Genomic DNA, 26656 nt, shown 5'->3' with positions numbered 1-26656 from the left:
GGACGTGGGTTTGAGCAAAGCTCTGGGAGATGGTGAAGGACAGGGAAGCCTGGCGTGCTGCAGTCCATGGGGTCACAAAGAGTCGGACATGACTGAGCCGCTGAACACACACACAACCATGGGCTGACGACGTCCATAGAACGTCAGGGATGGTCCCCCGACTCCCGCTTGCCGGTGAGGCTTCCGGCCCTGCACCCATCCGCACACCATCTCTTTCTATTGCTTGCAGGAAAATTCGAGAGAGAGCTCAGGACTGTCCCCCATCCCGCTTCAGTCCCATCGTCGCACTAGGGTCTCCGCACTGCCTTCTGGGCCCTCACGCTCACAGCACAGGGCGGAAGTGTGGACCGCCGGTTGGCCACCTGCCACAAGACCACCACCCCCCAACCCTCAGGCTGACAGACCCGCCCCTGTCGCCCCTCCTCTGCTCAGGCAGGAGCCCCCACCCCCGGGCGGGCCTCACCTCACGGGGACTCCCGGGGCGGGCACACTCCCTTGTGGTATCCTGACTGTAAGATACCATCCGGAGTGTCTGGGGGCTGGGGTGTCGGGGTCTTTTGGACAAATTCCCCACTTGTTGAAAAGGAGCGTAAGGCAACACTTTTCCATTTTTCTGTTCTGAATGTTGTCTACACGTGACACCAGGAGACGGGTGGCTCATCGGGGACCACGGGGAGAATCTGCCCACCAGGCCGAGCTCTCTTTCTGCCAAGATCGGCAGACAGGAAAGACAGAAAGGGGCTCAGTCATCCCTGGGGTCCCTGGACCTCTGAACTCACCCCCAGAGCCACCGGCACACAGACTGTCTCCTGTGTAGGACAGGAGATGCTGCTTTAGCCGGCTGGCCCATTGTTAGATGCTGAGAGCTTCCCAGGGCCGCCTTTTTGAAACGAGCAGTGGTCACACCATCAAGCTCTGATGCCGGGAGTGGGGATGAAGGCCAGATCTGTCTCTCACTGCTGTCACACGCAGTGCTCACGCTGCTCCCCTCTGAACTCCGAGAACTTCTCTCCACCACACCCAGCATGGGCTGAACACACACCAGGCGTCCTGGCTCAGGGTGGCCTGGGTCCAGAGCATAACCTCTGAGCTACAGCGACTGGGAGCCGGGAGCCAGGAAACCAGGAGCCAGGCCGCCAGGGCCCCCGTGGGCTGGGGAGACACCCATGACGCCCAGGGAGCCTTGGTTCCTGGGTCCACCGACTGCGCAGACCACCAACACCCAGCCTGCTTTCTGCCATTAACCCCTGGAGGAGAGGTTCTGTTGGTTTCCGCTTGGGGAATAGCAACTCCTGTGGCATTGTTTGGGTACGAATAGTCCTCCCGAATGAAATATCTTTAGGCTGCTGTCCCATGCTGAGAAGGGCCATCTGCTGCCGTGGCTCTCAATGTTTGGGCCATGACCCACTTTTTCAGATGCAACTCATTACATTAAGCGTCAGGAGACAATAGTTTCCGTCGTCAAGATGCACTCTGACACTTCATGTACATGCTTCCACGCCGTTTCACCCCTGGACGCTGACTGATGGCCCGCTGGCTGGGGGGCCCCGCAGTCTGACCATCACTATGGGACTGAGTTCCCCTCTGCCCCCCAGGCGGCCTGTGACTGTCCAACACTCACCCTCTCATCTCGCTGGGAAACAGGCCTCCGTGCCGCCATGAGGATGGGGTCAGTTCAAGCAAATGAGACTTCTCTTCACCTCAGCACTGTGTGCCCCTCCCTTCAGGCCTGCCCGGGTCTGGGGCCTGGAACCAGGCGGGAGCCCCAAGCTCCCCTGTCCACTGAGTCTGCGAAGCACCCATCTCAGGCCTTGCTTGGTTACCACTCAGAGAAAATGGGGCCTCTCCCCAAGGGTCTCCCGGCCCACTACGCCGGGTGGGGAGTTGATGGGGGCCTAGTGGCCCTCCTGGGCAGGGGGGACCAGAGGGGCACTTTGCCTGAGAGGGCCTCACAGTAACTCTCTGGGTCTGTGTTCCACTGGAGGCTCATTACCCCCTCCCCTCCCTTCTCCAAACACGGGTGGGGAGGGGACAGTGCCTGCAGAAGTGGGGGCAGAAGGTAAAGGTGGATCTTCTGGGGGCGGCTGGGGCCCGAGCCCACTGGGGATGGGCCAGAGCTGGGGGAGCGCTCCTGAGGGGTTTCGCACCCGGGAGTACTGGACCTCCTTCCCTGTGCTGCCCCACCCCCGGTCTGGCCCTTTCTGCTCATTGGAGAAAACTCTAGGAGAGAGCAGGGCTCCCGGAGTCAGTGGGAACCCCTGGGGATACGGGAGAAGCCACATCTGCCACAACTCCCCCACCCCAACCCTGACGTCACACCCCAACCCCAACCTCCCACCCCAACCCTGATCTCTCACCCCTTAACCTGTCACCGCAACCCCGACCTCCCACCCCAACCCCAATCTCCCATCCCTTGACCTCTCACCCCATCTCCGACCTCCCACCCCAACCCCAATCTCCCATCCCTTGACCTCTCACCCCAACCCCGACCTCCCACCCCCAACCCTGACCTCCTACCCCAACCCCGACCTCCCACACCAATGCCAACCTCCCACCCCAACCCCGACTTCTCACCCCAATGCCGACTCTCACCCCAACCCCGACCTCCCACCCCAACCCCGACCTCCCACCCCAACCCTGACCTCCAACCGCAACCCCAAACCTGACTTCGACCCTGACCTGACCCCACCCGAATCCCACCCCGTCCTCCTAGGGCCAGCCCTCCGGACGTCCCCATCTCCCAGCATCCTACAGGTGGCCGCGGGGGGCGTGTCCTGGTGCCTGTAGTCCCGTGAGCAGCCTCCCAAGCAGGCCACCCTGCACAGGTGTGTACGGAGCTGAGAGAGGAAAGAGGGGCGGAGGGCTCAAGGCCAGGCTAGCCCAGGGCCACGGGGCACCCGAGGCCGCTTGGCTGAGCCAAAGCAGGGTGAAGCCGGCCGGTGGCGGGGCCAGGCAGGTCCTAACCCTGCAGAGCCGGGCCTGCCTCCTGTAGCAGGTGTGGCCTGAGGACAGGCTCTGGAGCTCCCTGAGGGCGTCTCCCGGGCTCCCCCGGCTCCTGGACCAGAGGCTGTGGCTTCCCAGCCGGGATGCCCACGGAAGGAGTCAGGGAACAGACAGGGCGGGTGGATTTCTGCACAGGCCCCAGTGCTGCCCCTGCGGAGCGTGGAGGGTGGAGAAAAGGTTGCAGGGAGGCACACAGGGCACCCTGTCCCTCGGGCTACGGCAGCGATGGGGCATCAGGAGCTGCCGTCTGGGGACACATGGCCCCTCGGGGCCTGCCCCCGCCTGCGCCTCATCTTCCGAGCCCACCTTCACGGGGGATGGAGCACGCTGGGCAGGGCCGGCTGCAGCCCACTCACCAAGCGCAACCTAGCCCAGAGCAGCTGTCCACGTCCCTGCCGCCACGCCACCCTCCCCAGCTCTGGGCTGCACACAGGCAAGCAGCCTGCACGGACACCAGCCGCTTTGGGCATGAATCGTCCACACCACGCTGGAAAGGCCAGCTCGGGCCTCTCAGCAGGCCCTCCCCTTCCTCCAAGGAAGGCCTGTCTCTCCACCCCCCGCCACACCCAGACCCTCAGCTTGGAGGGCGCAGCACGCCGGTCAGTGCTTCCCCGCATCCTTGGAGAAACAGGACCGAAAAAGGAAACGAGAAAGCAGGATAGGGCAGGCGGGGGGGTCTCGCTGCCTTTGGCCGGCATGTTGGGACGCACCTTGAGTCTAGGCCTCTCCCAGCCGGAGCACAGGCCAAGTCCCGCCGAGCGCTTCTTGTGTGTGTGTGTGTGTGTGTGTGCGCGCGCGCATGTGTGCTTCTCAAACACCAAGCTGAGCATACACTGCTTGCTTGCAGCAGAAGGACTTGTACACCATCCCTGCCGGCAGGCCGCCAGGCCCACATCCAAGGCAGCGGGTGAAGCCCTGACTTCATGCTGCACAAGGCCCCTGCGTTTCAAGTCCGGCTGGCCAAGAAAATGGCCATGGGGCTTTGAAGCCGAGGAGCGTTTCCTGAGCGGGTGGGAGGGAAGGCCGCTGGGTTCTGTGAAGCGTAGACGCCACTGTGGTCACCAGACTTGTGTTGGCCAGAGGCCGGGAGACTGACCTCCAGCCCTGACCCCAAAGCCGCATGGTTCCAGGACACGTGGCTGGAGACCCAGCTTCTCCAGGCACTGTGGAGCCTCCCCATGCCGGCCCAGAGCATCCGGCTCCAACGCCAAGGGCCGGAGTTGAGGGGGACCTCTCCCCACGACCACTGAACATGCCCCAGGACAGCCGGGCTCGCAGTTGCCGGGACTCTGAGCTCACCCTGACCCGAGGGATGGACGCGGCAGAATGGCGGCTCTCAGGGCTCAGCAGACAGTTTGTGGCGACTTTGAAAATGTGGTTTCAAGTGGATCGTTTCAGAGCAGAACCAAGTGGGGCGAGCAGGCCTGTTGCTGCTGGAGGTGAGTCCACGTGGGAGCTCGGGGCACTCCGCACGGACCCCAGGGAAAACCCCCAGGGATGCAGTGGGAGAGCTTGTAGGGAGCAGGGCCCACTGTCCTGCGGGACCCTGGGACACCGCTGAGCTGCTTTGCGTGTTCTCATCAGAAAGCAGGTTTATTCTGCAGGTCGCTGTCAGGACAGGAAGTCACTGAAAGGCTGGCATGGCGGGGTTCTCGATCAACAGCTGCCAGCTCCCCAAGATCCCCACCCCGCCACCTCCTCCGGGACCTTCCAGGTCCCCTGGGTCGCTCTTGAGAGAAAGACTCCTTCCTCTGTCCTGGCCCAGATGCACCAGCAACGGGTCCTGTAGCCCACAGTCTAACCTCTTGCCGTAGTGACCCTCCCTTTACTTTAGAGGCCGAACTGGCCTGTGCACACACACCTTCCCTGCCCTGCTGGACGGTGGGAGACAGTGTGGCCGGTGGAGGGGCCAGGGCTGCTCCGCCCCTGCAGGTCACTGTGACCGCCGGGGCCACCTTGTCACAGGGAATCGGCCTGAATGGAGCTGCCGTGGGTGCACGGAAATGCAAGTCATCATGGTCCTTCCTGGGGAAGCACCTGAGTTATCAGAATTATCCAATAATTCTGGTGAATTACTTGGTGAAATTATGGGAGAAGGGTTGATGCGGGAAGGAAGGCCCTGCCCTTCTTGGGGTGGCTCCTGACCCAACATGTCTCTTAAAGACAACCTTCAGAGTGCCCTGCTGGGCCTTGACCAGCCCACTCTCATGCTCTCTGATGGGCAAGTGCTCCAGAAAGAGGTGGAAAAAGCCAACGGCCCAACTCGGTCATTTGTTCAAGTCCTGCACCAAACCAACAGGAAATCCAAACCCAGATCTGTTCAGCCCTGAGCGCGTTGGGTGACATTGTGCAACACCTTTTCCAGACTTGTTTCACTTGTGTGTGTTAGTCGCTCCGTCATGTCCGACTCTTTGCGACCCTGTGAACCGTAGCCCACCAGGCTCCCCTGTCCATGGGCAAGAATACTGAGCTGGGTTCCCACGCCCTCCTCCAGGGGATCTTCCCGACCCAGGGATTGAACCTAGGTCGCCTGCATTGCAGGCAGATTCTTTACCAGCTAAGCCACCAGGGAAGCCCTTGTTTTGCTTAGGATGACTATGAAATCGCTTACTCTTCCGAGCACTTACCACCTGAGCGCTGGGTGGGGGGAGAAGACAGGAGCCCAGGTTTGCCCTGGGCCCACCTAGCCCCTCCCTCCTGGATCCTCAGACCCCTGCCATCAGACACTCAGGGCGGGGCGGGGTGGGGCAGGGCTGGGCGGGGTGGGGGCCCTCCCGTGTGGGCTCCATGAAGGAAGCATATCCATCTTTCCACTCAGACAAGTGACTGAGTCTGTCTCAGAGACGGGTCTCGCATCCTTACCCCCAGGAGAATCCTCTGCGGATCTTGGCGGCAGGGGTGGGGAGCCGGGGGAGGCGCTCAGCCTCTGAGGTCCCTAGGCAGCCCCGGCAGCCGCTCTGGGTCCCCTGCAGACCTCGCCCAAGAACCGTGCAAGCGCTATTTGTATCCTGATGCACAATAGTGCCGAAACGCCTTCCGACTTGACAAGACACAAAATTTAGGTGCTGGGAGAGAGACTTCAATTTCAAGCTTAAAGATTACTTTGGGTCCCCCAGGACTCAGAAGCAATTTAGAGCTGATACCCTGAACAAGAGAAAGGTTAGAAGATTAAGACCAACTGCTGTTTGGATAAATGGCTGGTAATTGCCCGCACCCGCAATTATACACGGGGACATAATTTCTTTTCCGCTACCTTTCTCCTCTCCTGCGTCCCATCAGGATTTATTCGGAAGGAGCCCACCTTGGTCTTCTCCTGCCGAGCCTTGGTGACGTCGTGCTCCACTTCGTCCATCAGGGCCCTGCATGCTAAACAAGGCAAGGAGCGTGTGTTACTCCTGGAAGGGCCCCCCACCCCGAGCCTCAGTCCAGCTGCAGGGATGCGAGCCCACGGTCCCCGGGGCTGGGACAAGCTCCTGTCCTCTGGTTGCTTCTGCACAGGCTGAGACGCGCAGAGTTTTCAGACAGCCAGACTGAGGCTTCCTTTGCTTATCCTTTTGCCCCCTGTGTTTTTCATAAACCACATACGTTTTACGTTTTCATGTAAAACACACTTTTTTTTTTTAAAGAATAGAGAGACCTCCGCTCTGAGTCCTTCAGAGTTCCCTAAGCCCCACTGGGTCACAGTCATTACACCCTTGGAGCCTCAGCAAAGGGAAACATTTTGTCCGAAACGGGGCCCTGCTCCCAAAGACATGCTTTGGCTGAATTTAAAATCTCAGGGAACCTCTGAAACTGACCTTTCTACCCGGCTCTACAGCTGATTCTGCTCCTCTTCTCAGGCAGGGCTGCCCAGCTGAGAATTCTCTCTGAGAAAAAGTAAACGAAGTGATGATGCCTCCAACATCAGCCTCGTTTGCTCAACAGGACTCTGGTTCTGAACTTGCTGTCTTTGCCCCCATTCTGACATGGATGTTGGAGGAGCCCAGCAAAGCCTGGGCTGCTCACAGCCCCTCGCCTGGTGTTAAACGAGGCGCGCGCACATTTTCTGTCTGTTTTGAGCACTGCATTTCGGGGGCGAACAGCATAACCTTTAAATTCCCAAATCTGAACACCAGCATGGCCAACCCTGGTTTTAGCACTGTTTCCTGGTTAGCATCACCGATTCAATGGACTTGAGTTTGAGCAAACTTTGGGAGATGGTGAAGGACAGGGAAGCCTTGTGTGCTGCCATCCATGGGGTCACAAAGAGTGGGGCCCGACTGAGCGACTGAACGACAACCCGGTCGTAACACCTGAGTGGGATGGCGTGGGCTCAGCCCGGTTCAATGGCAGCAAGAACCAACCACAGTCTCACCGACGCCGACGCTACAGACACGTCCTGCCTGCCCCGTGCTGGGCCGTGAGCCACGCTTTCGACACTCCTCGGAGCCTGGAGAGTGACCCTGTGTCACGGTGAGGCTTACAGAGACTGGACGACATTCCCCAGTCCCTCTCCGCAGGCCGCCCAGCACGTCTGCGGGGGTGCGCAGGCAGGCCATGGGTCACCCGGCCCAGCTGCAGACCGGGTGACCCTTGGGCAGTGGGAGCCGTCCTTGATCGTTAGGATTACCTACTACGGAGGTGCCGGCCTCCTGAGCAGCACCCCCTCTTTCTCCATCCCCAGGCCTCTGAGAATAGCTCGTTGGTACATGGAGCCAGCAGGAGCTGGAAGGGCAGCGGGTGGTTGCCCAAAGCCTGGAGAACCTGGCACGGCCTGCTCCTCCAAGTCCAGCCTGCAGCCGCATGTCTCCTTCCCAGCTTCCGGGGCCTTGTAACTGGGCATCCCAGCACTTCCTGAAGGCCTCTGGCCCCGTGATGCCCTCCTGTGGCCCTGGACCAGAGCCCTGGGCGCTCAGGGCAGCTCTCCTGGCCCCCTGGACGGCAACTTCCTTCCTTTGTGAGGGGCCTCAGCGCTGCCCTTCTGGGTCCATTACAGTCCCAAAAAAGAGTCTCCAGGGGGTCCCTGACCTGCCGAGCCCACCGGCGGGGGTGGGGACCACACACCCCCGGCCTTGCAGCTGGCGGCTGGCCCAGCACCTTGGCCGGGAGGCCTCTCAGGAAGAAAGCACAGGTGCCTGTTGCGGCTGAGGACGGCTCAGGGTCCCTGGGGACGGACAGGTGTGAGGAAGGGTGTCCTCGAGGCTCCCGACCCCCTTCACTCCTTGCTCCCAGGAGGGGGAAGGGAGTGGGTACCAGTTTCTCGGCCGCAGGGAAGGGAACGGTCAGTGCGAAGGGGCAGTGGCTGGTGTGGCCGTGGGGCCAGGAGGTGGCTTCCAGGGGGCGATATGGGTCCCCCCACCAAGAGGGCCGCAGCAGGCCAGCCTGAGGAGCCCCACAGAGCAGGGCCCGGGGGACTGGGGGCCTCCGTGCTCCAGCAGTGCCCCCAGCCCTTCCTCATACAGCTGCCCGCTTGGAGGGCAGGGAGTCCCTGTTCACAGCCCGGGGCTTCTGAGCCTGCCCTGGGGTGCCTGCTTCGCCCACTCTGCCTCACTTAGTTCTCTCTTCATCAGAGGAGTGGATAACCTAGAAGCCACCTAGCGTCCACATCCACTCAGCAGACCAAACACCCCTCCCCAGCTGGACCTGGCAGCCCTCCCGGGACCCCAGTCCTGCACGGCTCTCTGCTCTGTGTCTGCAGACTCGGGTTCCAGGATGTTCCAGGATCTGGCAGGTCTAGGGTGCCCCAGGCTCTGTGGAGCCCATGGGGTGAACCTGGCTGCTGTGCCTACCCCTGGGCAATTGGTCCTGTTAATGTCCTGCTCCTTTCAGCTCGGGCCTAGTCTGGAAAGCGCCGCGGCAGGCGGGGAGAGGAAAGAGTTGACGGCGGGGTTGCTGTGGTCCCCACGCCCCTGGCCCTGCCTTCTCTTCTGTGGCACCAGCGGCCTGGAGTTCCAGCCTCCAGAGACCGCACTCACCGGTCAAGCAGAGCAGCTTGGGGCAGAGGTAAGCCGCACCCACGCAGAAGGCCAGGCTTCCCGGACAGCCCTGGAGGGCGTGAGGTCGTCCAGGCCTGCGTCCCGACGCTGTGCAGGGAAGGGGTGGCTCGAGCAGAACAGATCATTTCACATTTTCGCCCCAGGTCACAGAACAAGTTAACACAGTCACATTAGCGACCTGGGTCTCCAGATTTCTAGTCCGGCATTAATTTAAATGTTAATCTGAAATCTTCACTTAAGTCACTGGAGTTTCGAGTTTATTAGAGCAGGCGGCGGGCCTGGAGCCTCCTGGGGGGCTTGGCGGGTCACGTTGCCTGCCAGAGGGCGAGCCCTCCCCTCCGCTGGGCCCGCCTGTCTCCTCCCTCCGTCTGCCTCCTCCTCTCTCCTGGCCTCTTCTCTCTTGCTGGGAGTGAGATTTGGAAATGGGGAGGAGATGAGGCAGGTGTCGGAGCTGTTGGGATGGTCCCTGGGGGCTGCAGAGGGCAGGCTGGGGGCACCCCCCTCCCAGCCCTGTGGGTGGGGACAGTGCCCGGGAAGCCCGCAGCCTGCTGGCCCCCGTGCTGACACCACTCCGGCAAAAGAGCACGAGTGACCTGGGAGTCCAGACCCCTCTCCCCATGGCCCACTCCTGCACCGTGCTGGGCACACGCCCTGGAGGCTCAGGAGTCACCCGCGTTCGAGGACTCGCAGTCTACAAGGTGACGCGAGGGACAGGGGGGTCCCGGGAGTAGATCCCAGCCAGGCCCTCAAGGCGCTTGCGTTTTCCTGGAGGGCAGCGAGCTCAGCAAGGGGCACAGAAACCAGCGGTGCAGGGTGGGGGCTGCAGACACCCCGCCTGGACCAGTGGGGTGAGCGAGGCCGCCTGAACCCCCAGAGCCACCCCCAGCACTTGGTCCCGGGTGTCAGCGTGGGCGACCAGCAGATTCTCCTGGGCAGATACTAAGACACAGAGCCGAGAGGGGCCCAGGGTCTGCCTGCATCCCACCACCAAGCTACCTGTCTCCTTTAAGTGGAGCCCCAGCTGATCCGGGGAGTCGAGCCCTTACCCCTGGGTGCGAGGCTGTCCTGAAGAGGGTGGCGCCCCACCCCACCCGTCAAGGAAAGCTCAGTCTCCTGCAGGTGGAAGTGGTGGCCGTTGCTTAAGTCTTTCTTGAAAGTTTTGTCCACAAGACCCCAGAAGTGTGGGTGCCGGGCTGGGGAGTGGTGCTGTTCCTCGAGGGGTGGTTGGGAAACGAGCTGAGAGGCCAGAGACGAGCCGCCCCGGTGACCCTAAGCTGGGGCCTGGAGGAGCACAGCGCCCCGGGAGTCCTCTAAGGCTGGAGACCCCGGCAGCCCAGAGCCCCCAGGGGAGGTGTGAGTGCCAGCCAGGTGCGTGGAAAGCTGGCTGGGCTTGGGAGCGAGTCTCAGCTTCAGGCGCCTGCATCTTGCAGCCACCTTCCTCCTCCCCTCCCTCTCCCACTGTCATGGGCAGAGCTGTGTCTGCCAGGATTTGTGCCCGGCCCCAGCACCAGTGGAGGTGACCTTATCTAGAGACCGGGTCTTGGCAGATGGTCAAGCTCAGAAGAGGTCATTAGGGTGACTGGGGTCCGGGAAGGAGAGGAGAGACCGTCGCCCAGAGGGAGACACGGATGGAGAGCCTCGGGGTGGCAGGCGCAGAGGCTGAGGCTATGGGACTGTAAGCTGATGGTCATCAGCCTCAGCTCTACGTCAGTAGAGGCGGGAAAGGCCCTCCTCAGAGGTTTCGGGAGGAATGCGGCCTTGCCGACACCTCGACTTCAGACCTCTGGTGTCCAGAACCATGAGGAAATGCACTTCTGTTAAGCCCCCTAGCACCTCTGGGCACCACATCTCAGCTGTGCCAGGTGCAGAGACATGGCGTGAGGAAGGCATGGGCGAGGGCAGGGAGAGTCACAGCACGCGTGTGGCTGGACCTCAGAGCTTCCCGAGCGCCGACGCTTGAGCCAGGCTCTGAGGACAAGCAGGAGCGGCCAGGCGGGACCGACAGAGACCACCAGCTCCCAGGAGCGGGCGTTTCCCCCGGCGGGAGCAGCTGTGTCGGCGGGGAACGATGTGTCAGCATTTGAGCAACAGAATGACGCAACAGTCGTGTCTTCCATGGCCCACTTTTCTCAATCGGTTCTCTACCATCAGTATATTCTCCACGTGCTGCGCAGCGGTGACTGTTATAAAAGCTGCGTATAATATCCCACGGAGAAGATGCACCGGAATCTCCTTAACTCTCCTACCCGCTCCTGTCAAGTCGTTTCAGGTGTTTAAAGGGGGGATGATTTAGCCTCACAAAGGATCCTCATTAGCAAAATAGCTGCTTTTTAAATGAACCTGGAGACATCATTGTGTCTCATTCATCTGATCATTCAAGAAATATTAAAGCCCTTTCCCTCTTCTGGGCACTGTACCAATGCAGGAGTTACAATGGGAGATAAGAGAAGACCACCGTCCTGACCACAACCACTCAGGGTTTGCAGAGGACAGAGGAGTATGGGTCAGCTCCAGAAAGGAGAGCCTCACGTGCTCTGAGATGTTCCGAGATTACGAAAGGATGAATTTTGATGTCCTTCCATCTTCCCACACTGCTGGGCTGCCCAATAGCAATGAAGGGAGTGATGTGTGCAGGGCCGGGCCTCAAGGGGCATGGAAACGTTCACCTTTGCCCTCTTGGAATGTCTGATCGTCCCGTTCAGAGCCCAGAAGGACTGCTGACTGAGAGGTCACGTGGGGATGGGCGGAAGCCAAGAGCCAGCACCCAGGCCCCAGACCCTCCCTGGGGGGCCACTGCAGGACTCAGGCGCACAAGCGAGCACAGGGAACCTGAAGGCCGCCAACCCACTCCTGCCCACCCCAGGAGGATGGTCGGTTCACGGGCAGGCCTCTGAGGGTGGGAGGGCTGCGCATGGGCGGGTGCAGGCGGCTGGGTGCAGGTGAGGCGTGTCCAGACTCCTTGGGAGAGGGACCAGCAGATGCTAAACGCCAGCGTGAGGTCACAGTGCGTCTGAGGGACAGTGGAAAAAGAAGCCCGTCTACATGCCTGAGCAGGAGTGCATGAGAGGAGTGGGGCTTGTGAGGAGGCCACAGGCTGGGCAGGTCTGTGAATGGGTCACTAGTCTCGGTGCTGCCGGAACGCGTCATCGGTCTACATGATTGTCTGGAGGCTAAGAGAGCCTGAGGCCACCTGGACCTGATGATGGCTACACAGTCCCTGTCCACCACAAAGCCCCTGATGACAGAGAGGAGCTGTACTGCAGAGTACAGTCCTGGTGGGGTCAGCAGAAGGACGTGGGAGCGTATGGGCCCAAGACGGCGTCTGCTATGCTAACAGCCGTGCAGTAACTCATAATCCAACTTGACCAGTCTCTTATAAGAGGAACGTCGGGCTTCCCTGGTGGTCCAGTGGTGAAGAGTCCGTCTTGCAGTGCAGGGGACACCAGTTCAATCCCAGGTCCAGGAAGGACCTATATGCCGCGGAGCGATGAAGCCCAAGTGCCACAACTACTGAGCCCGCCTGCTGCAACTCCTGGAGCCTGAGCGCCTAGAGCCCGTGCTCCGCAACGAGAGAAGCCACGGCAGTGAGAAGCCCCACACGCAGCTAGAGAGTAGCCTCCACTCGCCACAGCTAGAGAAATTCCTCATAGCAACAGAGACCCAGCACAGCCAAAATAAATAAGCAAAATTTTAAAAAAGACCTTACTTCCAAATACAATTACATTCATAGGTAGAAGGGGGAGGGCTTCAACATACGAATTTAGGGGAGCGCAATTCGGAAATAACGTTTGTCTCCCAATAAAAAGACATGCCCAGATTGGTTAGCTCAGCGTCTCGGTGATACCCCGACTCTGGTTCAGCTTCTCTGCCATCCTCTTGACTTTCCTGCACAAGTATCCGATGTCACCTGTGGTTCTCAGCTTCCAATCCTCAGATGCGACACCTAGAGTCCGAACAAGTATTTCCTCGCCTGTAAACTCCTGTTTGCAAGGAAAGTTCCAGATGCCCCTGGCAGACTCCCGCTGTCATTATCCAGAACTGTCCTGTGACCTGGCCCAACTCAGTCACTGGCATGGAACGAAAATGATGATGTTTAGCTCAGACCAACTGAGATCTACCCACTGGAGCTAGAAAGGGTTAGCTCCTCAGAGGCTCTCGGTCCCTCTGTAGGTAGAGAAAATCAGAGTTCTGCCAGCAAGCCTGCGCCAGGCCCGGGGACCCCAGGAACATCTCTGTAGTGGGCAGTGATTCAGGGAGGCAGCAGGTGGGGGCGGGGCCTGGAAAGAGGAGGCCCACCAGCTGGTGCAAAGACAGAGCCCAACCCAGAGGCTCCTGCACGCATCTCCCCGCCCCAGCACGTCACCACGGCAACCCAGCGCCCCAGCGACTCCCCATCGAGTTTTAACCCAAATTACATTTTCCAGATCTAAAATCAGAGGCGCTGCGAGGATTCATGTTAACAACCTGAAGCTGCGCAAAGATGACGGCGGAATAGGCAGACCTGACCCACGATATTTTCTAGTTGAACAGGCAAACCCTGGTTGTTCACAGCCCAAACGGACAGGCCTTTTCCTCCCACACTCCTTTTAGAGAAAGAAGCAATCTTAGGGTTTTCAGTGGCAGTGCTTGTTTTCCAGGGAACATTCCGGCCTCACTGTAATTCTATTTGCCTCTCATCTCACTCCATCTTCCCCGACGTTCAGGACAGCAGGCTTCAGTCACCAGGGGAAGAGAGAATTACAGCCGGCAGGTGCTGTTTACTCTGGGAGAAATGTGGGCAGGTTCACCGCTGGAAGACTTCCGGGGCTAACAATACGAGGGTCTCGGTCAGCGTTCAGGTGACCGGAAGTGTCACCGACCCAAATGCCTCTTAAATCTCGCTTATAATCTCTTTCTTTGGTTCAGGTCCTTCTCACCTGATTACTCTGAAAGTTTTTATTCTGCGCGTCTTGAGAACAAAATTTCTCTGAGACTTGGGAATGTTAAGAAAAGTCTGGGCGAAGCATAAAACAGGCTGTGGGTCACTATTTTCACAAGGCATAGTCAGAGCCATTTGAGTGGGACTTCCGGCCCTCTAGTCCCTGTCAGTTAAAAACACCCTGATGTGATTAAAGGTCGTGAGGGATGCAAGCTATGATATCAGTTCAGTCGCTCAGTCGTGTCCTACTCTTTGTGACCCCATGGACCGCAGCACGCCAGGCTCCCTGTCCATCACCAGCTCCCGGAGCTTGCTCGAGCTCATGCCCAGGCTATTATATCTAGGATGGATAAACAACAAGGTCCTGCAGTACAACACAGGAAACTCTACTTAGTATCCTGTGATAGTGGAAAAGAATACGAAAAATGTACACACATGTATCACTGAGTCACTTTGCTGTACAGCAGAAACTAAGGATAGTGAGTCAACGATACTTCAATAGCGATACTTCAGTAGCAAAAAAGACCGTCAGGGCATTGAATCCAGCCCTGTCTGGGGAGCTGGGGACCACACGCAGGTGTGTTGGCTTCCACTGGGGGGCCCGCTGCATGCAGGCTCTGTGCTGAGGCCTCTGCCCACCATCACAATGAAAACCCACAGAAACTAGAGCAGCTCCTGTGTCATCGTCCCATTTTACAGATGAGAAAACTGAGGCTTGAGCAAGTAAGCAATTTACTTCGGGTCACACACCGGACCGCAGGGCAGAGATTCAAAAGCAGTTGCATCTCCAGAACCCACCATGGTCCCACCCAAATGCCCTCTGTGTGGAGAGATGGTAAACCAAGCCAGCGAGGGCAAGAGCGGGCAGGTGGGGCCATCCAAGTACAGTGCGAGAGTGCTCACAGGAGCCAGGTCATCTGGGAGGGCTCCGTAGAGACTGCCGCGGCCCCTGAAATCTCCATCATAAAAGGTTTGGTTGTAGAAAGAAGTTCAAATGCAAAACTCTCCTGAGTTCTAATGAGCTGATGAAGACACGCCCCGGCTGGGTCATCCTGGGTGCTCGAGAGCCCAGCCTGGGTGGATGTGCTCCCATCACCAGGGGCTCCTCGGTTCCTGCCAGAAGGACGCCTGCCTCCTGCAGAGGATGCAGACACCTGCTCTCCCCAGAAGGAAACTGACTTCCCGATAAAGCACCCAAGGACACTCAGGTCGATTCCAACAAGACCACAGTTCTCCTGCCTGTGGGTGGGGGTGGGCTGGCTCCCAGAGGGAGGTGGGTGTGGGGGGTGGATCTCATCAGGTGACCCCACTCGGTGGTGAAGCCACAGTTACCTGGCTGGTTAAGAAGCCGTTGTTTCCGGAGCAGCGATATAAACCACCCTGAGCGAGCAGAGGCTTGACTCCCTCTGCAGACGCACACCCATCTACAGAAGGATGGGGGAGAAGACCCCACTCTGACGGGGACCCTGGCTCTGCAACATAACCTTGCAGTTCTTCTCTGCCCACGTGGGGCATTGGGTCAGCCATCTGACTCCAGGGGACTGAGGTGGAAGTGACAACCTGCCAGGTCCGAGCCCAGGCTTCCGGGGGCATCTCACAGCTCCACTGGTCCTCTTGCCGCCGTAAACTGGCCAGAGAAGAGCACGTCCCTCCCAGCCCCAGTCGGAGGAGGAGAAGTCACATATGGGACCGACCTGGACTGACATTACCCGGGAAAGCTGCCTGCCGAGCCCACACACCTGAGTTAGTCGCTCAGTCGTGTCTGACTCTTCGCGCCCCATGGACTGCAGCCCAGCAGGCTCCTCTGTCCATGGAACTCTCCAGGCAAAAATACTGGAGTGGGTAGCCATTCCCTTCCCCAGGGGATCTTCCCAATCCAGGGATCAAATCTGGGTCTCTTGCACTGCAGGCAGATTCTTTACCATCTGAACTACAAAGGACTAGGCAGTTGGCCCCCATCAACCAGCAGACTTGGAGGGAAAAACGCCACTAAGACTTGTTTGTTATGCAGCAGTAGCTGGCTGACAGTGTACACACAAATCAAAGAAGAATTTAGAATTTGGACGCTGGGGGTGGATGCTAGATGCTGGCGTGGGTGTTTTGTTTTCCAGATCAAGTAAGTTATATAACAGCACAGGGAAAGTGCACGTGAAGAAAGACCCCACGGTGGTGTCAGATGCTTTAAATAAAGGAGGGTGGGCCCGGGGTGATGTCCATGGCACTGTTGTGAACCACCGTGGCATCAGGGACCTGTGCTCAGGCCTGGCTCAGTTTCAGAAACACGGCATTAGCAACAGCGCTCAGTGAACAGTTCTGGCTGCTCCTTTCCCAGGCACGCTGCAAGTGGGGCTCAGCCTCCCCTGGCTTCCTACCCTGGCTTCGGGTGGAGCCAAGTGTGAGTCACGGCTGAATTGCGGCATCTGCGTGCTGGCCAGGGCCCTCCGGGGCTCTCCGCCCTCACCTGTGACAACTGCCAGACGGCCAGGCGGCCCACAGTGCAGGGAGAAGCGCCTCACGATGGGAAGCACTGGGAGTGGTTGTTACCCAGCACGGCCTGTCCTGTCCTGACTGCCTGCCACACGGGACATCACCCACCCATCCCCCCCGGGAAAGGGACCTCACCCACACCCGGGCTCCCTGGGGTTCGGCCGGCATGGGCCTCTGGGGCTGGTTTCGGGATGCCCACTAGAGGGGACCCCAGTGCAAATCATAAGGGATGTGAGAAGCAGCGTATCAGTAGGGCCTGGGGGCAGGTGGTCCCTGAGAGTCCAGACGCACAGGCCGTCCCTGTCTGAGACTCTGCAGGTCTCCTGAGACAGACGGACGGGCCGGGGCTGCCCACGCTGTCGGCTCTGCGGCTGCCTTGAAGCCCTGGCTTGTGAACAGTGGCTCTGCATCAGCCTTTCTCCCACACCTCGTGAATTACGCAGCAGTCCTGGCCCGGGGCCCTGAGTGACCAAGGAGCTGACCGCTGCCTCGGAACGGGGTCCAGAACAGGCCAGCCCTCCGTGCCAGGCTGGGGACGTGGGCTCGGGAGGAGGTGGGCACCGAGGCTGGGCGCAGGTGGGGGCGGCTCTGCCATCGGGGAGCAGGACCCCACGGCCAGGGCGCAGTCTCAGCACCCTGGACAGCACCCCCGCCAGAGACCGTGGCTCTGAGCACTGCCCGCTCGGACACTCGGCCCCGTCACTGCTCTGAACATCCCCCAGTGGTGTCACCCAGCTACCTGTGGGCACCTGAGGCATGTGGCCTTGGGACGAGGAAGCAGCCAGGGGTCAAACTGAGGTCAGCAATGGGGAAAACATAAGCAGGAAGGACAGGAAGCCTGGTGGAACACGCAGACCTCCCCTCTCAGAGGAGCTGAGGCCTCTCAAAGATGCGGACCATCAGGGCCCGGGGAGTGGGGTAGGGTGGGGTGGTGATGGAGAAAGAATCAGGGCCCCAGGGACACGGTCTCAGGGAAGCCCCGAGTGAGCCACACTGAGCCTTTCCCAGCAGGCCTGTGGGGACCCCGAGGGCTGCACCAGGCTGACCAGAGGGTGGTGGCTTTCGGCCCCCAAGGTCCCCTACAAGCCCCCTCCTCCAGGGGACATGCCAGGAACCGAGCAGCTCTTTGCCATCACCTAATTCCCAATGAACTTGTTAAAGCATTTTTAGTGTAATGGAAACATTAGATCAATCCCGAGGAGCAATGCTTGTCACTAAATCAATAGCCTGTGTGGCGCTGCCCGCTGACGGCTGACACCCACGCATGAAGGTCTGCGAAGAGCTGTGGAGGACAGAGGGCCTCCCCTCCGGAAAGCGAGGGGGCGCAGAGGAGGAGGGCCAGGAGAGGGAAACCTGCTCAGTCCGCAGGTCGAAGCACAAGAGGACGGGAACTGGAGATCGCCTCCATGTTACAGGTGCCCCAAGAATAGCGGGTGATGGTGGAGGGGGTCAGGACCAGACACTCCACACCAACGCTTGCACAGCTGGGCCAGGGCAGCCCCACACCCGCCAGGGGTCTCCCCACCTGCTCCATCTTTATCTCCTCTCCAAATGAGCCCAACAGATCAAAGGGTCGGTGAGAGTGGAGGACGGAACAACTCCTACAACAGGAGAGACTGCCCTGGGGGTACAGAGGTTAGGAGGCTGAGTTTCCAGTGCAAGGAGCACAGCTTCCGTCCCACATGCCTCGAGGCATGGCCAAAAACTGGGGGGAAACGGTACTAAAACAGAATAGACACTGGCTTTGTGCGGAGAAGTGGGGGCCAGTTGGGAATAAATGAGGCCTGGGTGCCGGTGGCTTCCCTGGCCTGCAAGGAGTGGACAGCTCCGCACGGCCTTGGAGGAGAATCGTCAGGCAAGCCTCGGGCGGGCAGCAGAGGAAGGAGTCAAAGGTGGAGCCTGGTCCTCTGCTCCTCAGCCAAGTGGAAGGTGGAGACACTCAGGGGGTTGGGCAGGCGTGGCTGCGCAGGGTGAGGTCCGTTTCGGAGGCGACGCCCTGGTAGGGTCCACTCAGCAGGGTGGTCTTGAGTCCTGCAACTCAGGCTGCCACAGACAGAGGCCCTCAGCGCCTGACCCCCACCAACCCTGGGGCCAGCTGGGTGTTTGCCTTTTGTCCTAAGGGCCAGACTTCAAAAGTGGCTGCCTAACCATCCAGGGTGGACAGATGTTTGGGTCAAGCTCCCCAAGCTCACAGAAGTGGCCTGACATTCAGGGGTTAGGACTTTGCAGCCAAACTTAAGCATCAAATATTTAAACACACACACATACACACAAGCACATATACACACACAGACACATAGACACATATACACATACACACAAACACATACACAGACACATGTATGTATACACACATATACACAGACACAGATGCACACATCAGATCAGATCAGATCAGATCAGTCGCTCAGTCGTGTCTGACTCTTTGCGACCCCATGAATCGCAGCACGCCAGGCCTCCCTGTCCATCACCAACTCCCGGAGTTCACTCAGACTCACGTCCATCGAGTCGGTGATGCCATCCAGCCATCTCATCCTCGGTCGTCCCCTTCTCCTCCTGCCCCCAATCCCTCCCAGCATCAGAGTCTTTTCCAATGTGTCAACTCTTTGCATGCACACATACACACACATAAACACGTATACAGACAAATACACACATACATACACAAACTCACATAGAGAGACACATATACACACATACACACACAGACATATATACACATACATACACATACACCATATACACAGAGACACACAGAGACACACAGACACACAGACACACACACACACATGAGCCTCGCTGTCCAGTGCAGTAAAGTCACATCAGCCAATCTCAGAGCCACAGCCGAGGCTTCAGATGCTTTCGGGGGTAGAGAGGGGCCGGGCTTGTGCTTCCAGGGACACCGGGAGGGGAGGATGTAACTAAGGTCCTGGACGAGGGTGGTGGGGAACCAAGGGGTCACCGCGGGGCAGGCCTGAGCTCCAGCATTCAGACATGGGAGGGGGGCCACAGAGGAGCCCAAGAGGAGCGGGGAGAAAGCCAGGAGGACAGAGGGCAGGGGGGCAGAGGGCAGAAGGGCCCACGCTGCCATGGGAGTCGGGGATGGGGCGTGAATCGTCCTCTGAATTCCGTCGTGGGCATCCCTTCCCTTCTCCTCATACTTGGCCTTGTTTTTTCTACAGGTTCTCCTCTAAGGGTTCACAACCTCTCTCCAAGGCCCCTGGAGATGCTCACAGGTACAAGTGTTCACTGGTTCTGGAATCATTCAGAGACACAAGACAGCACAGGGGGATCCAGACTGCAGAACCCAGCTCCGTGGATGGGCCTGGCACTGCCCCTCACCGGCTGAATGACCTCGGAAGAACTTCAGCTTTGCTAGTTGCCTCGTCTGTCAAATGTGGGCGATAATTCGATCTACCTGTCTTAGGTTGAGTTCCCACCAAAACAAAGGAGTGGGAGGGACCTGAAGAGGTGAACAGAGAGGCTGTGTGGAGGCGGCCGTGAGATTCAGTCCTTTGTGGGCCTGGAGCCTGTCCTGAGCAGGGCTGGGTGACTGGAGCCCATGGGCCAGACCTGGCCCTCTGCTTGGTGTTATAAATAAAGCTTTATTGGAACACAGGCACACCCAATTGTCTGCATGTTCTCTACATTAGGGTTTCCCAGGTGGTGCTAGTGGTAAAGAACCCACCTGCCAATGCAGGAGACGTAAGAAACGTGGGTTCAATCCCTGGGTTGGGAAGATCTCCTGGAGAAGGAAATGGTAGCCCACTCCAGTATTCTTGCCTGGAGAATCCCATGGACGGAGGGGTCTGGCGGGCTACAGTCCATGGAGTCACAAAGAGTTGGACACGACTGAAAGAACTCAGCATGCAATGAGAGCCGGAGGTGGGTGGGGCCCAGCTCTGAGGATCCGGGGACCTCAGAGAGTCCTTGGGGATTCTCAGCAGATCCCCTGCCCCCAGGCCTCGGGGGCACCGCCCTCTCCCATCTCCCTCCTTGGCCCCCAGCTTGAGGTCCCTTCTCCACCGTGGGCTCTACGGCTCCACCCTACCTGTCTCTCTGCACCCTGTCCCCAGGCCCTGGCCCTAAGGGACTCCCTCCTCCCGTCCCCCACCCCGACCCCGTCCAGGAGCCCAGCCAGGGAAGCCGGCACAGGTCAGTGACTGCATTCTAACTGCCGGGACAGGCGTGGCTGCCTCCTCCACCCAGAGACCAGGAGCCATGTGATGGGTCTGCGCAGAAGCAAACAGCAGAGAGGGGCTCTGGCTTGACCAGAGCCAACAGACGTTTCTGCTGGCACAAGTGGCCTCCCGGTTCCACAGTCTCGTCCCCACTGAGATGGCCAGTCAAAGCCTACGTGCTCCTCCCCAGATCCCCGATTCTCATTAATGACGCCCCGCCCCTCGCTGTGACTGAAGGACCGCCCTAAATGACGCCCCGCCCCTCGCTGAGACTGAAGGACCGCCCTAAATGACGCCCCACCCCTCGCTGAGACTGAAGGACCGCCCTAAATGACGCCCCGCCCCTCGCTGTGACTGAAGGACCACCCTAAAAAGACTAAACCCACCTGCAGGTTCTACAGTCCAAAGCGCAAGCTTACAGCCAAAAGCCTGGGTGCGCAAGTATTCACATCAGCTGTAACTAACTCGTCACCCCAGGAGAGATGTCACTAAAGTGCCCCAGGTCCCATGTGCCAGCGTGACCCCACAGCTGAGCCGACACCCCAAGTTCAGTAAAGTCGCTCAGTCATGTCTGACTGCGACCCCATGAACCGCAGCACGCCAGGCCTCCCTGCCCATCACCACTCCCAGAGCTTACTCAAACTCATGTCCATCAAGTCGGTGATGCCATCCAACCATCTCATCCTCCGTTGTCCCCTTCTCCTCCCACCTTCAATCTTTCCCAGCATCAGGGTCTTTTCAAATAAGTCAGTTCTTCGTATCAGGTGGCCAAAGTATTGGAGTTTCAGCTTCAGCATCAGTCCCTCCAATGAATATTCAGGACTGATTTCCTTTAGGATGGACTGGTTGGATCTCTTTGCAGACACCCCAGACCGCCCCCAAATGAAGCCCAGAGATGGGAACTGGGCACCCAGGCTCAGGGCGGAGCTGGAAGAGGCTCCATAGCTGCTGCCATAACCTCTGGACCCGGGCCCAGAGCGGGGGCTCAGTGGGAACCGCAGAGAGCTTCCTGTTGGGGTGCCGGGGGACAGGGAAGGCGGGCTGTCCAGCCGCGGGGACGCCCAGCCTGCGCCACACCCCTACACTCACCTCCACAGAACACGTCCGGTTCCTGGGGGTCCCTGGCCGCCGGCAGCCCCGCCAGCAGGGCCAGCAGGGCCAGCAGGGCCACGGGCCGCAGTGAGCGCGCCATGCCTGCGCCACCTCCTCTCCGCACCGGCCAGCCTGTGGGTGTCCCGCCGGGAGACCCAGCGGATGCCTGGCCGCCCTGGTCGCTCGGGAGACCAGCCCTGCCCTCGGCGCCGCACCTGTGCCCGCATTCCAGTGCGCACAGCCGTCTCCTCTGCCGGGCGGGCCACCACCCCGCCCCACCCCAGCCCTGCCCTAGCCTCCAACCCCACCCCAGCCCCTGTCCCGGCCCAGGAGTCCCACCTCCTTCCCAGATTCCCCCCACACCTGCGTGCCTGTGTCCCAGCCCTGGGTCCCCACGCCCTCTCCAGGTCCCCTCACCCCAGCCCTGGTCAGGAGGCCCCGTGAGCCAGGCCACCTGCGCTCAAACCCCGTGCGTGCAGACCCTCACCCTGCAGCGAAGATGTGAGGTGCCCCGGGTCAATTGCCCCCTGAGGGCCTTGCTCCCAACACTGCTCCAACGGGCGAAAGGAATGTCCTCCTGGGCATTCCCTGGGAGTGTCCCAGACCTTCCCAGATGGGAACACTGGTCCTACCCTCCCCCCCCCAGCCCTCTCCCCCTGGTCCCCTCCATCAATCCCTTTGCTTCCCACCTTGTCCCCACACATCCCACAGGCCTGAAAGGGATGGATGAATTAAGCATCACATTTACATTTAAACAGGAACTGCCTTAAACATCAGCAGGGAATCCTTTTTTTTTTGCAAATGAGTCTCATGCAAACCCCATAGGAAAAGTGGCCAGGTGTGGGCCCGCGGGACCCGGGCCCCAGACACACCCTGCCCTCAGTCACCCAACTCCCAGCTGCAGGCTTCGGGCAGACTGTGGCGGAGAAAGAAGGATGGCGCCTTGGTTCAATGAGGGAAATGCTTTTTAATTTCCTCCAAGTAATCTGAATAATTTCCTCCATATTCCCCAGATTCCTGCTTTCTCTGAGCAAGCAGAAAATGCCAGCTCTGTAGTGCGCTTCTGAGCACCTGGTCTCTAGGATGCTGGGCCATTGAAGGTGAAGTTGGGGGCTATTTCAGGGGAATGGGGGGAGTGGGAAAGAGGAAAGAAAGAAAAAAGAAGGGTGAAGGGAAGGGGCGGGGGAGGAGCTACACTGTCCCCTCGCGGATTTGCCATTCCTCTAGGGAGCCTGGCACCCTTTAGTGGAGAAGATGTTTTTGGAGACCAAGTTCGAGGTACTCACTGTTTATTGCTACTGGGGTGTCACTGCCCCCAGGCTCTCTGGGACAAAGATGAGATTTATGTACACACCGCTATACACCCAAGTGGTGCTAGTGGTAAAGAACCTGCCTGCCAATAGAGGAGATGTAAGAGACACGGGTTCAATCCCTGGGTTGGGAAGATCCCCTGGAGCAGGGCAGCAACCCACTCCAGTATTCTTGCCTGGAGAATCCCAAGGATAGAGAAGCCTGGTGGGCTACAGTCCATAGGGTAGCAAAGAATCAGACACGATTGAAGCGACTTAGCATGCACACGTACAGACACACTCACCCCAATGCACACACATCTCCATGGCTACATCAAGATGGATGAGTTGATCCCATATCTCCAACCCAGTCCAGCCCCTCAGGTTCTTTGTAACCTTCTCCCTTTGCGGCTTTAGTAAACCCCTTCTCTGATAGCAAGAACCCCGGCTTCCGTTTCCCTCACAGGGTGTCTTTGTGGCTCCGCTTCCTGCCTGTCCCCCAAAGGATCCAGTCACCTTGTGACCCTGCTGCCCATCACTTGGCCCCCAGCTGTGCCAGGTCATCTGGGTCCAAGGAATGGGCCTTGGTTCGGATAAACAATAGCCTCGTATTATATTCACCTTCGGAGGAGCACCGAGGAATTCATGCTTCTGAATGGTGGTGTTGGAGAAGTCTCTTGAGAGTCCCTTGAACTGCAAGGAGATCCAACCAGTCCATCCTAAAGGAAATCAGTCCTGAATATTCATTGGAAGGACTGATGCTGAAGCTGAAACTCCAATACTTTGGCTACCTGATGTGAAAAGCTGACTCATTTGAAAAGACCCTGATGCTGGGAAAGATTGAAGGCGGGAGGAAAAGGGGTTGACAGGATGAGATGGTTGGATGGCATCATCGAGTCAATGGACATGAGTTTGAGCAAGCCCCTGGAGTTGGTGATGGACAGGGAAGCCTGGTATACTGCACTCCATGGGCTCACAGAGTCAGACATGACTGAGCAACTGAACTGAACTGATAATCACCTTTCCCTCCCACGGTATCACCTAAGGGAGATTCAGCCATTTGCTCACATGCATTGTTTGCATTCATAGGACGTTGACTTAACCTTTAAACGGAGCAGCAGTGTGCCCAGCTTAGAGATTCCAGTTCCCAGCTCCACTGCTCCTAGGTATGGACGCTGGACTGATTTCTGGCCAGTGAGACGTAAGCAGGACTTGGGGAGAAGCAGGACTTCTGAAAAACTCAAAAGCAGGAAGACAGCACCCTTGGCCTTTCCTTTGTTCTTCTTGCTTCTTCTTTGGAATGTGGATCTGATGGCGGGAACTCCTGCAGGCTTCCTGGACCCTGAGGCAGGCTCGAGGTGGAGAAGCAGAGAGCAGAGGCAGACCAAGACCCCAGGAGTTTGGATCCTGACGCCCTTGTGCAGCTTCCACACCAGCCCATAACTGCTGACTTTGGGCCTTCTCTTAATATAAGAGAAAAGTTCATTTCCAGAAGGTTTAAGCCATTGTAACTTTTAGAATAAGTTGGTAGAAAGCGGAATGAAATCCGTAACTGAAAGAGCAGAGAGGTGATTTCCCCCCTCCCTCTAGGGAAGCTCCTTGGTCCCCCATGCAGAAGTGGCAACTCCAAGGACCCCGGGCCCCTGGGCCCAGCTGTTCGGAAAAGGGGGGCACCCCATCCTAGAACAACCTGTCAGTAAGCTGGACGGGGTCCGTGCAGTCTTGGGAGGGAGAGCTGAGGCTGGGGAACCTGTAGGAAGAGAGGAGGACAGGGTCTGGGGCCAGGCCCTGCATAAGCCCGTGGAGGGCAGAGGAGCCAGAGAAGGGGAGAGAGCCCCCAGGCCCTGTGCGACCTGGCCTCAGCCGCAGGGGCCTGGATCTGTAGTGGAGACCCAGCTTCCTCGTACCTGCATCCCAGCACCCACACACTCCGGCCCCAGGAAGTCGTCCCTCACCCCCACCGCTCCCCTAGGCCCCAGATCTGATTTGTTATTAACTCCTTTGATTTTGTCTCCCAAATATTTCTGGATCAGGCTGCTCCTTGCCACCTTCCCCCCGCACTCTGAGGTGCAACCTTCCGGCCGCCCAGCTGCACAGAGTCCTGCAGGGTCGCCTGCGCCCCTCGGACCACTGCCTGGGCTTCGCACGTGGCCAGGAGGAGCGTTCCACAGGCCAGCCTGAGGGGCCCAGGAAGGTGGTGTTTCCAGTCAGAGACGGTCCAGTGAATCGTCTTGGGATGTACATCACAGAGGGGCTGGTCCTGACGGATTAAGAAAGGAAACCACAGGGGCTTCCCTGGTGGTCTGGTGGCTAAGACGCCACACTCCCAACGCAAGGGGCCTGGGTTTGATTCCCTGGTCAGGGAGTTAGATCCCACATCCCACAACAAAGACCCGGCACAGCTAAATAAATAAATAGCAAAAAAAAAGAAAAGAAACCATAAAGATACTAGAATAAATTACAGGAGAGTATTTATTATACACTTGTAGAGTGAGGCAAGCCTTTCTAACCATTACCGCACCTCAAATCATAGAAGAGAGCAAGCACCCCTGTAACCATGGAAAAATTGAAATCAGGACTTCTCTGGCCGCCCAGAGGTTGAGACTCTGTCCTTCCACTGCAGGGGGTGTGGGTTTCTTTCCTGATGGGCAACGAAGGCCCAAAAGTCACATGGTGCGGCCAAAAAAGAATAAAATAAAATCAATCGGCAGAAAGCAGAAGATTTTTAGGGCCACAAAATGGTTCTGGGTGATGCTGTAATGATGTCACTGCACACCTGTCCAAACCCGTGGCGTGTACCGAGCAGGAGTGAACCTCAATGGGAGCGGTGGACTCTGGACCGTGATCACATGTGATGTGTGTTCATCAGCCGTAACGGTAAACCAGACACATGAGATAGTGAATGTGGGTGCTGATAGAGGAGGGTGACTGCATCTGGGGGCAGAGGGAATACAGGAAATCTTTGTCATGATGCTCGGTTTTGCTGTGAACCTAAAATCGCTCTGAAAAATAAAGGCTATTAAAAGCAAAACCAGAAAATTAAATCTAACCACCTAATTGAAAACTGAGTAAGAATTTGAACAAAAGATGAGCAAAACAGGGACTTACCTGGTGGTCCTGGGGCTAAGACGCCACCCTCACGAAGCAGGGGGCCCCGGTTCAGTCCCTGGTCAGGGAACCAGGTCCCACACGCCGCAGTGAAGATCTGCCAGGCCACAACTGAGACTCCTGTGCAGCCAAATAGGTAAATAAACATCTCATTTAAAAAAAGAAGATGAGCAGAGTAAAAAGGCTGAGTTGGTACTGGTGAGATGAGACCTTGTGCTGGTGGAGAAGAAGCATATAGGACGCAACAGAAGGCATCCGCTAGTGTCAGAACAGTGACACAGATCACAAGTGCACACACGTGGTGGGAGCCCAGTGATTCCAAGTCCAGGAGTTTGGGCCACGCGTGCACGTGCACAGATGCAAAACGACTCACGTATGAAGTCATTACATTTACAAAAACATTCCAAACCATGTATGTAAGGTAGTAAGCTACCCTTGGGAAAAAATGCAGTATTTCTGGATGGAATCTAAGATAACTCTGAATATCCTCCTCCTCTGGGTTGGAGAACTGGTGGCTGGAGAATCAAGTAATAAAGACCAGGATTTCCTGAGTGACAGGAGTGTGTTTGTGATACTAGGCGGGCCCTGAGAGGGTATGCCAAT

At 58.2% G+C, this 26656-nt stretch overlaps 1 protein-coding gene and 2 long non-coding RNA genes across 3 annotated transcripts; 1 reads left to right on the top strand and 2 right to left on the bottom strand.

The window, feature by feature from the left end:
• Positions 1–6116: 6116 nt before the first annotated feature.
• Positions 6117–21919, bottom strand: LOC147373390 (protein canopy homolog 1-like). Its single transcript, XM_086398140.1, has 2 exons — positions 21654–21919; positions 6117–6369 (listed from the first exon to the last, which is right to left on the bottom strand). Exons 1-2 carry the CDS (start codon positions 21754–21756, stop codon positions 6224–6226), a joined length of 249 nt encoding a protein of 82 aa, XP_086254266.1. The 5' UTR covers positions 21757–21919; the 3' UTR covers positions 6117–6223.
• Positions 17282–19962, bottom strand: LOC147373391 (uncharacterized). The gene is made up of 2 exons (XR_015163074.1): positions 19618–19962; positions 17282–18426 (listed from the first exon to the last, which is right to left on the bottom strand). It is a non-coding gene; the product is annotated as an uncharacterized LOC147373391 (long non-coding RNA).
• LOC147373389 (uncharacterized) lies at positions 20082–23514 on the top strand. The gene is made up of 3 exons (XR_015163081.1): positions 20082–20268; positions 22670–22756; positions 23412–23514. It is a non-coding gene; the product is annotated as an uncharacterized LOC147373389 (long non-coding RNA).
• Positions 23515–26656: the final 3142 nt, after the last annotated feature.

The sequence above is a fragment of the Bos grunniens genome, chromosome 4, assembly GCF_055505025.1.
Source record: "Bos grunniens cultivar Pamir isolate PY7600 chromosome 4, Bosgru_T2T1.0, whole genome shotgun sequence".
NCBI lineage: Eukaryota > Metazoa > Chordata > Mammalia > Artiodactyla > Bovidae > Bos > Bos grunniens.
This window is presented reverse-complemented; position numbering and strand designations above follow the sequence as displayed.

What these genes read in the sequence shown, in the direction of transcription:
- LOC147373390 (XM_086398140.1), bottom strand. Translation starts at nt 21,756, where the DNA reads ATGGCGCGCTCACTGCGGCCCGTGGCCCTGCTGGCCCTGCTGGCCCTG. An exon ending in ACCGGACGTGTTCTGTGGAG is followed by an intron (nt 6,370 to 21,653) that starts GTGAGTGTAGGG and finishes TGCCTTGTTTAG; the next exon opens with CATGCAGGGCCCTGATGGAC.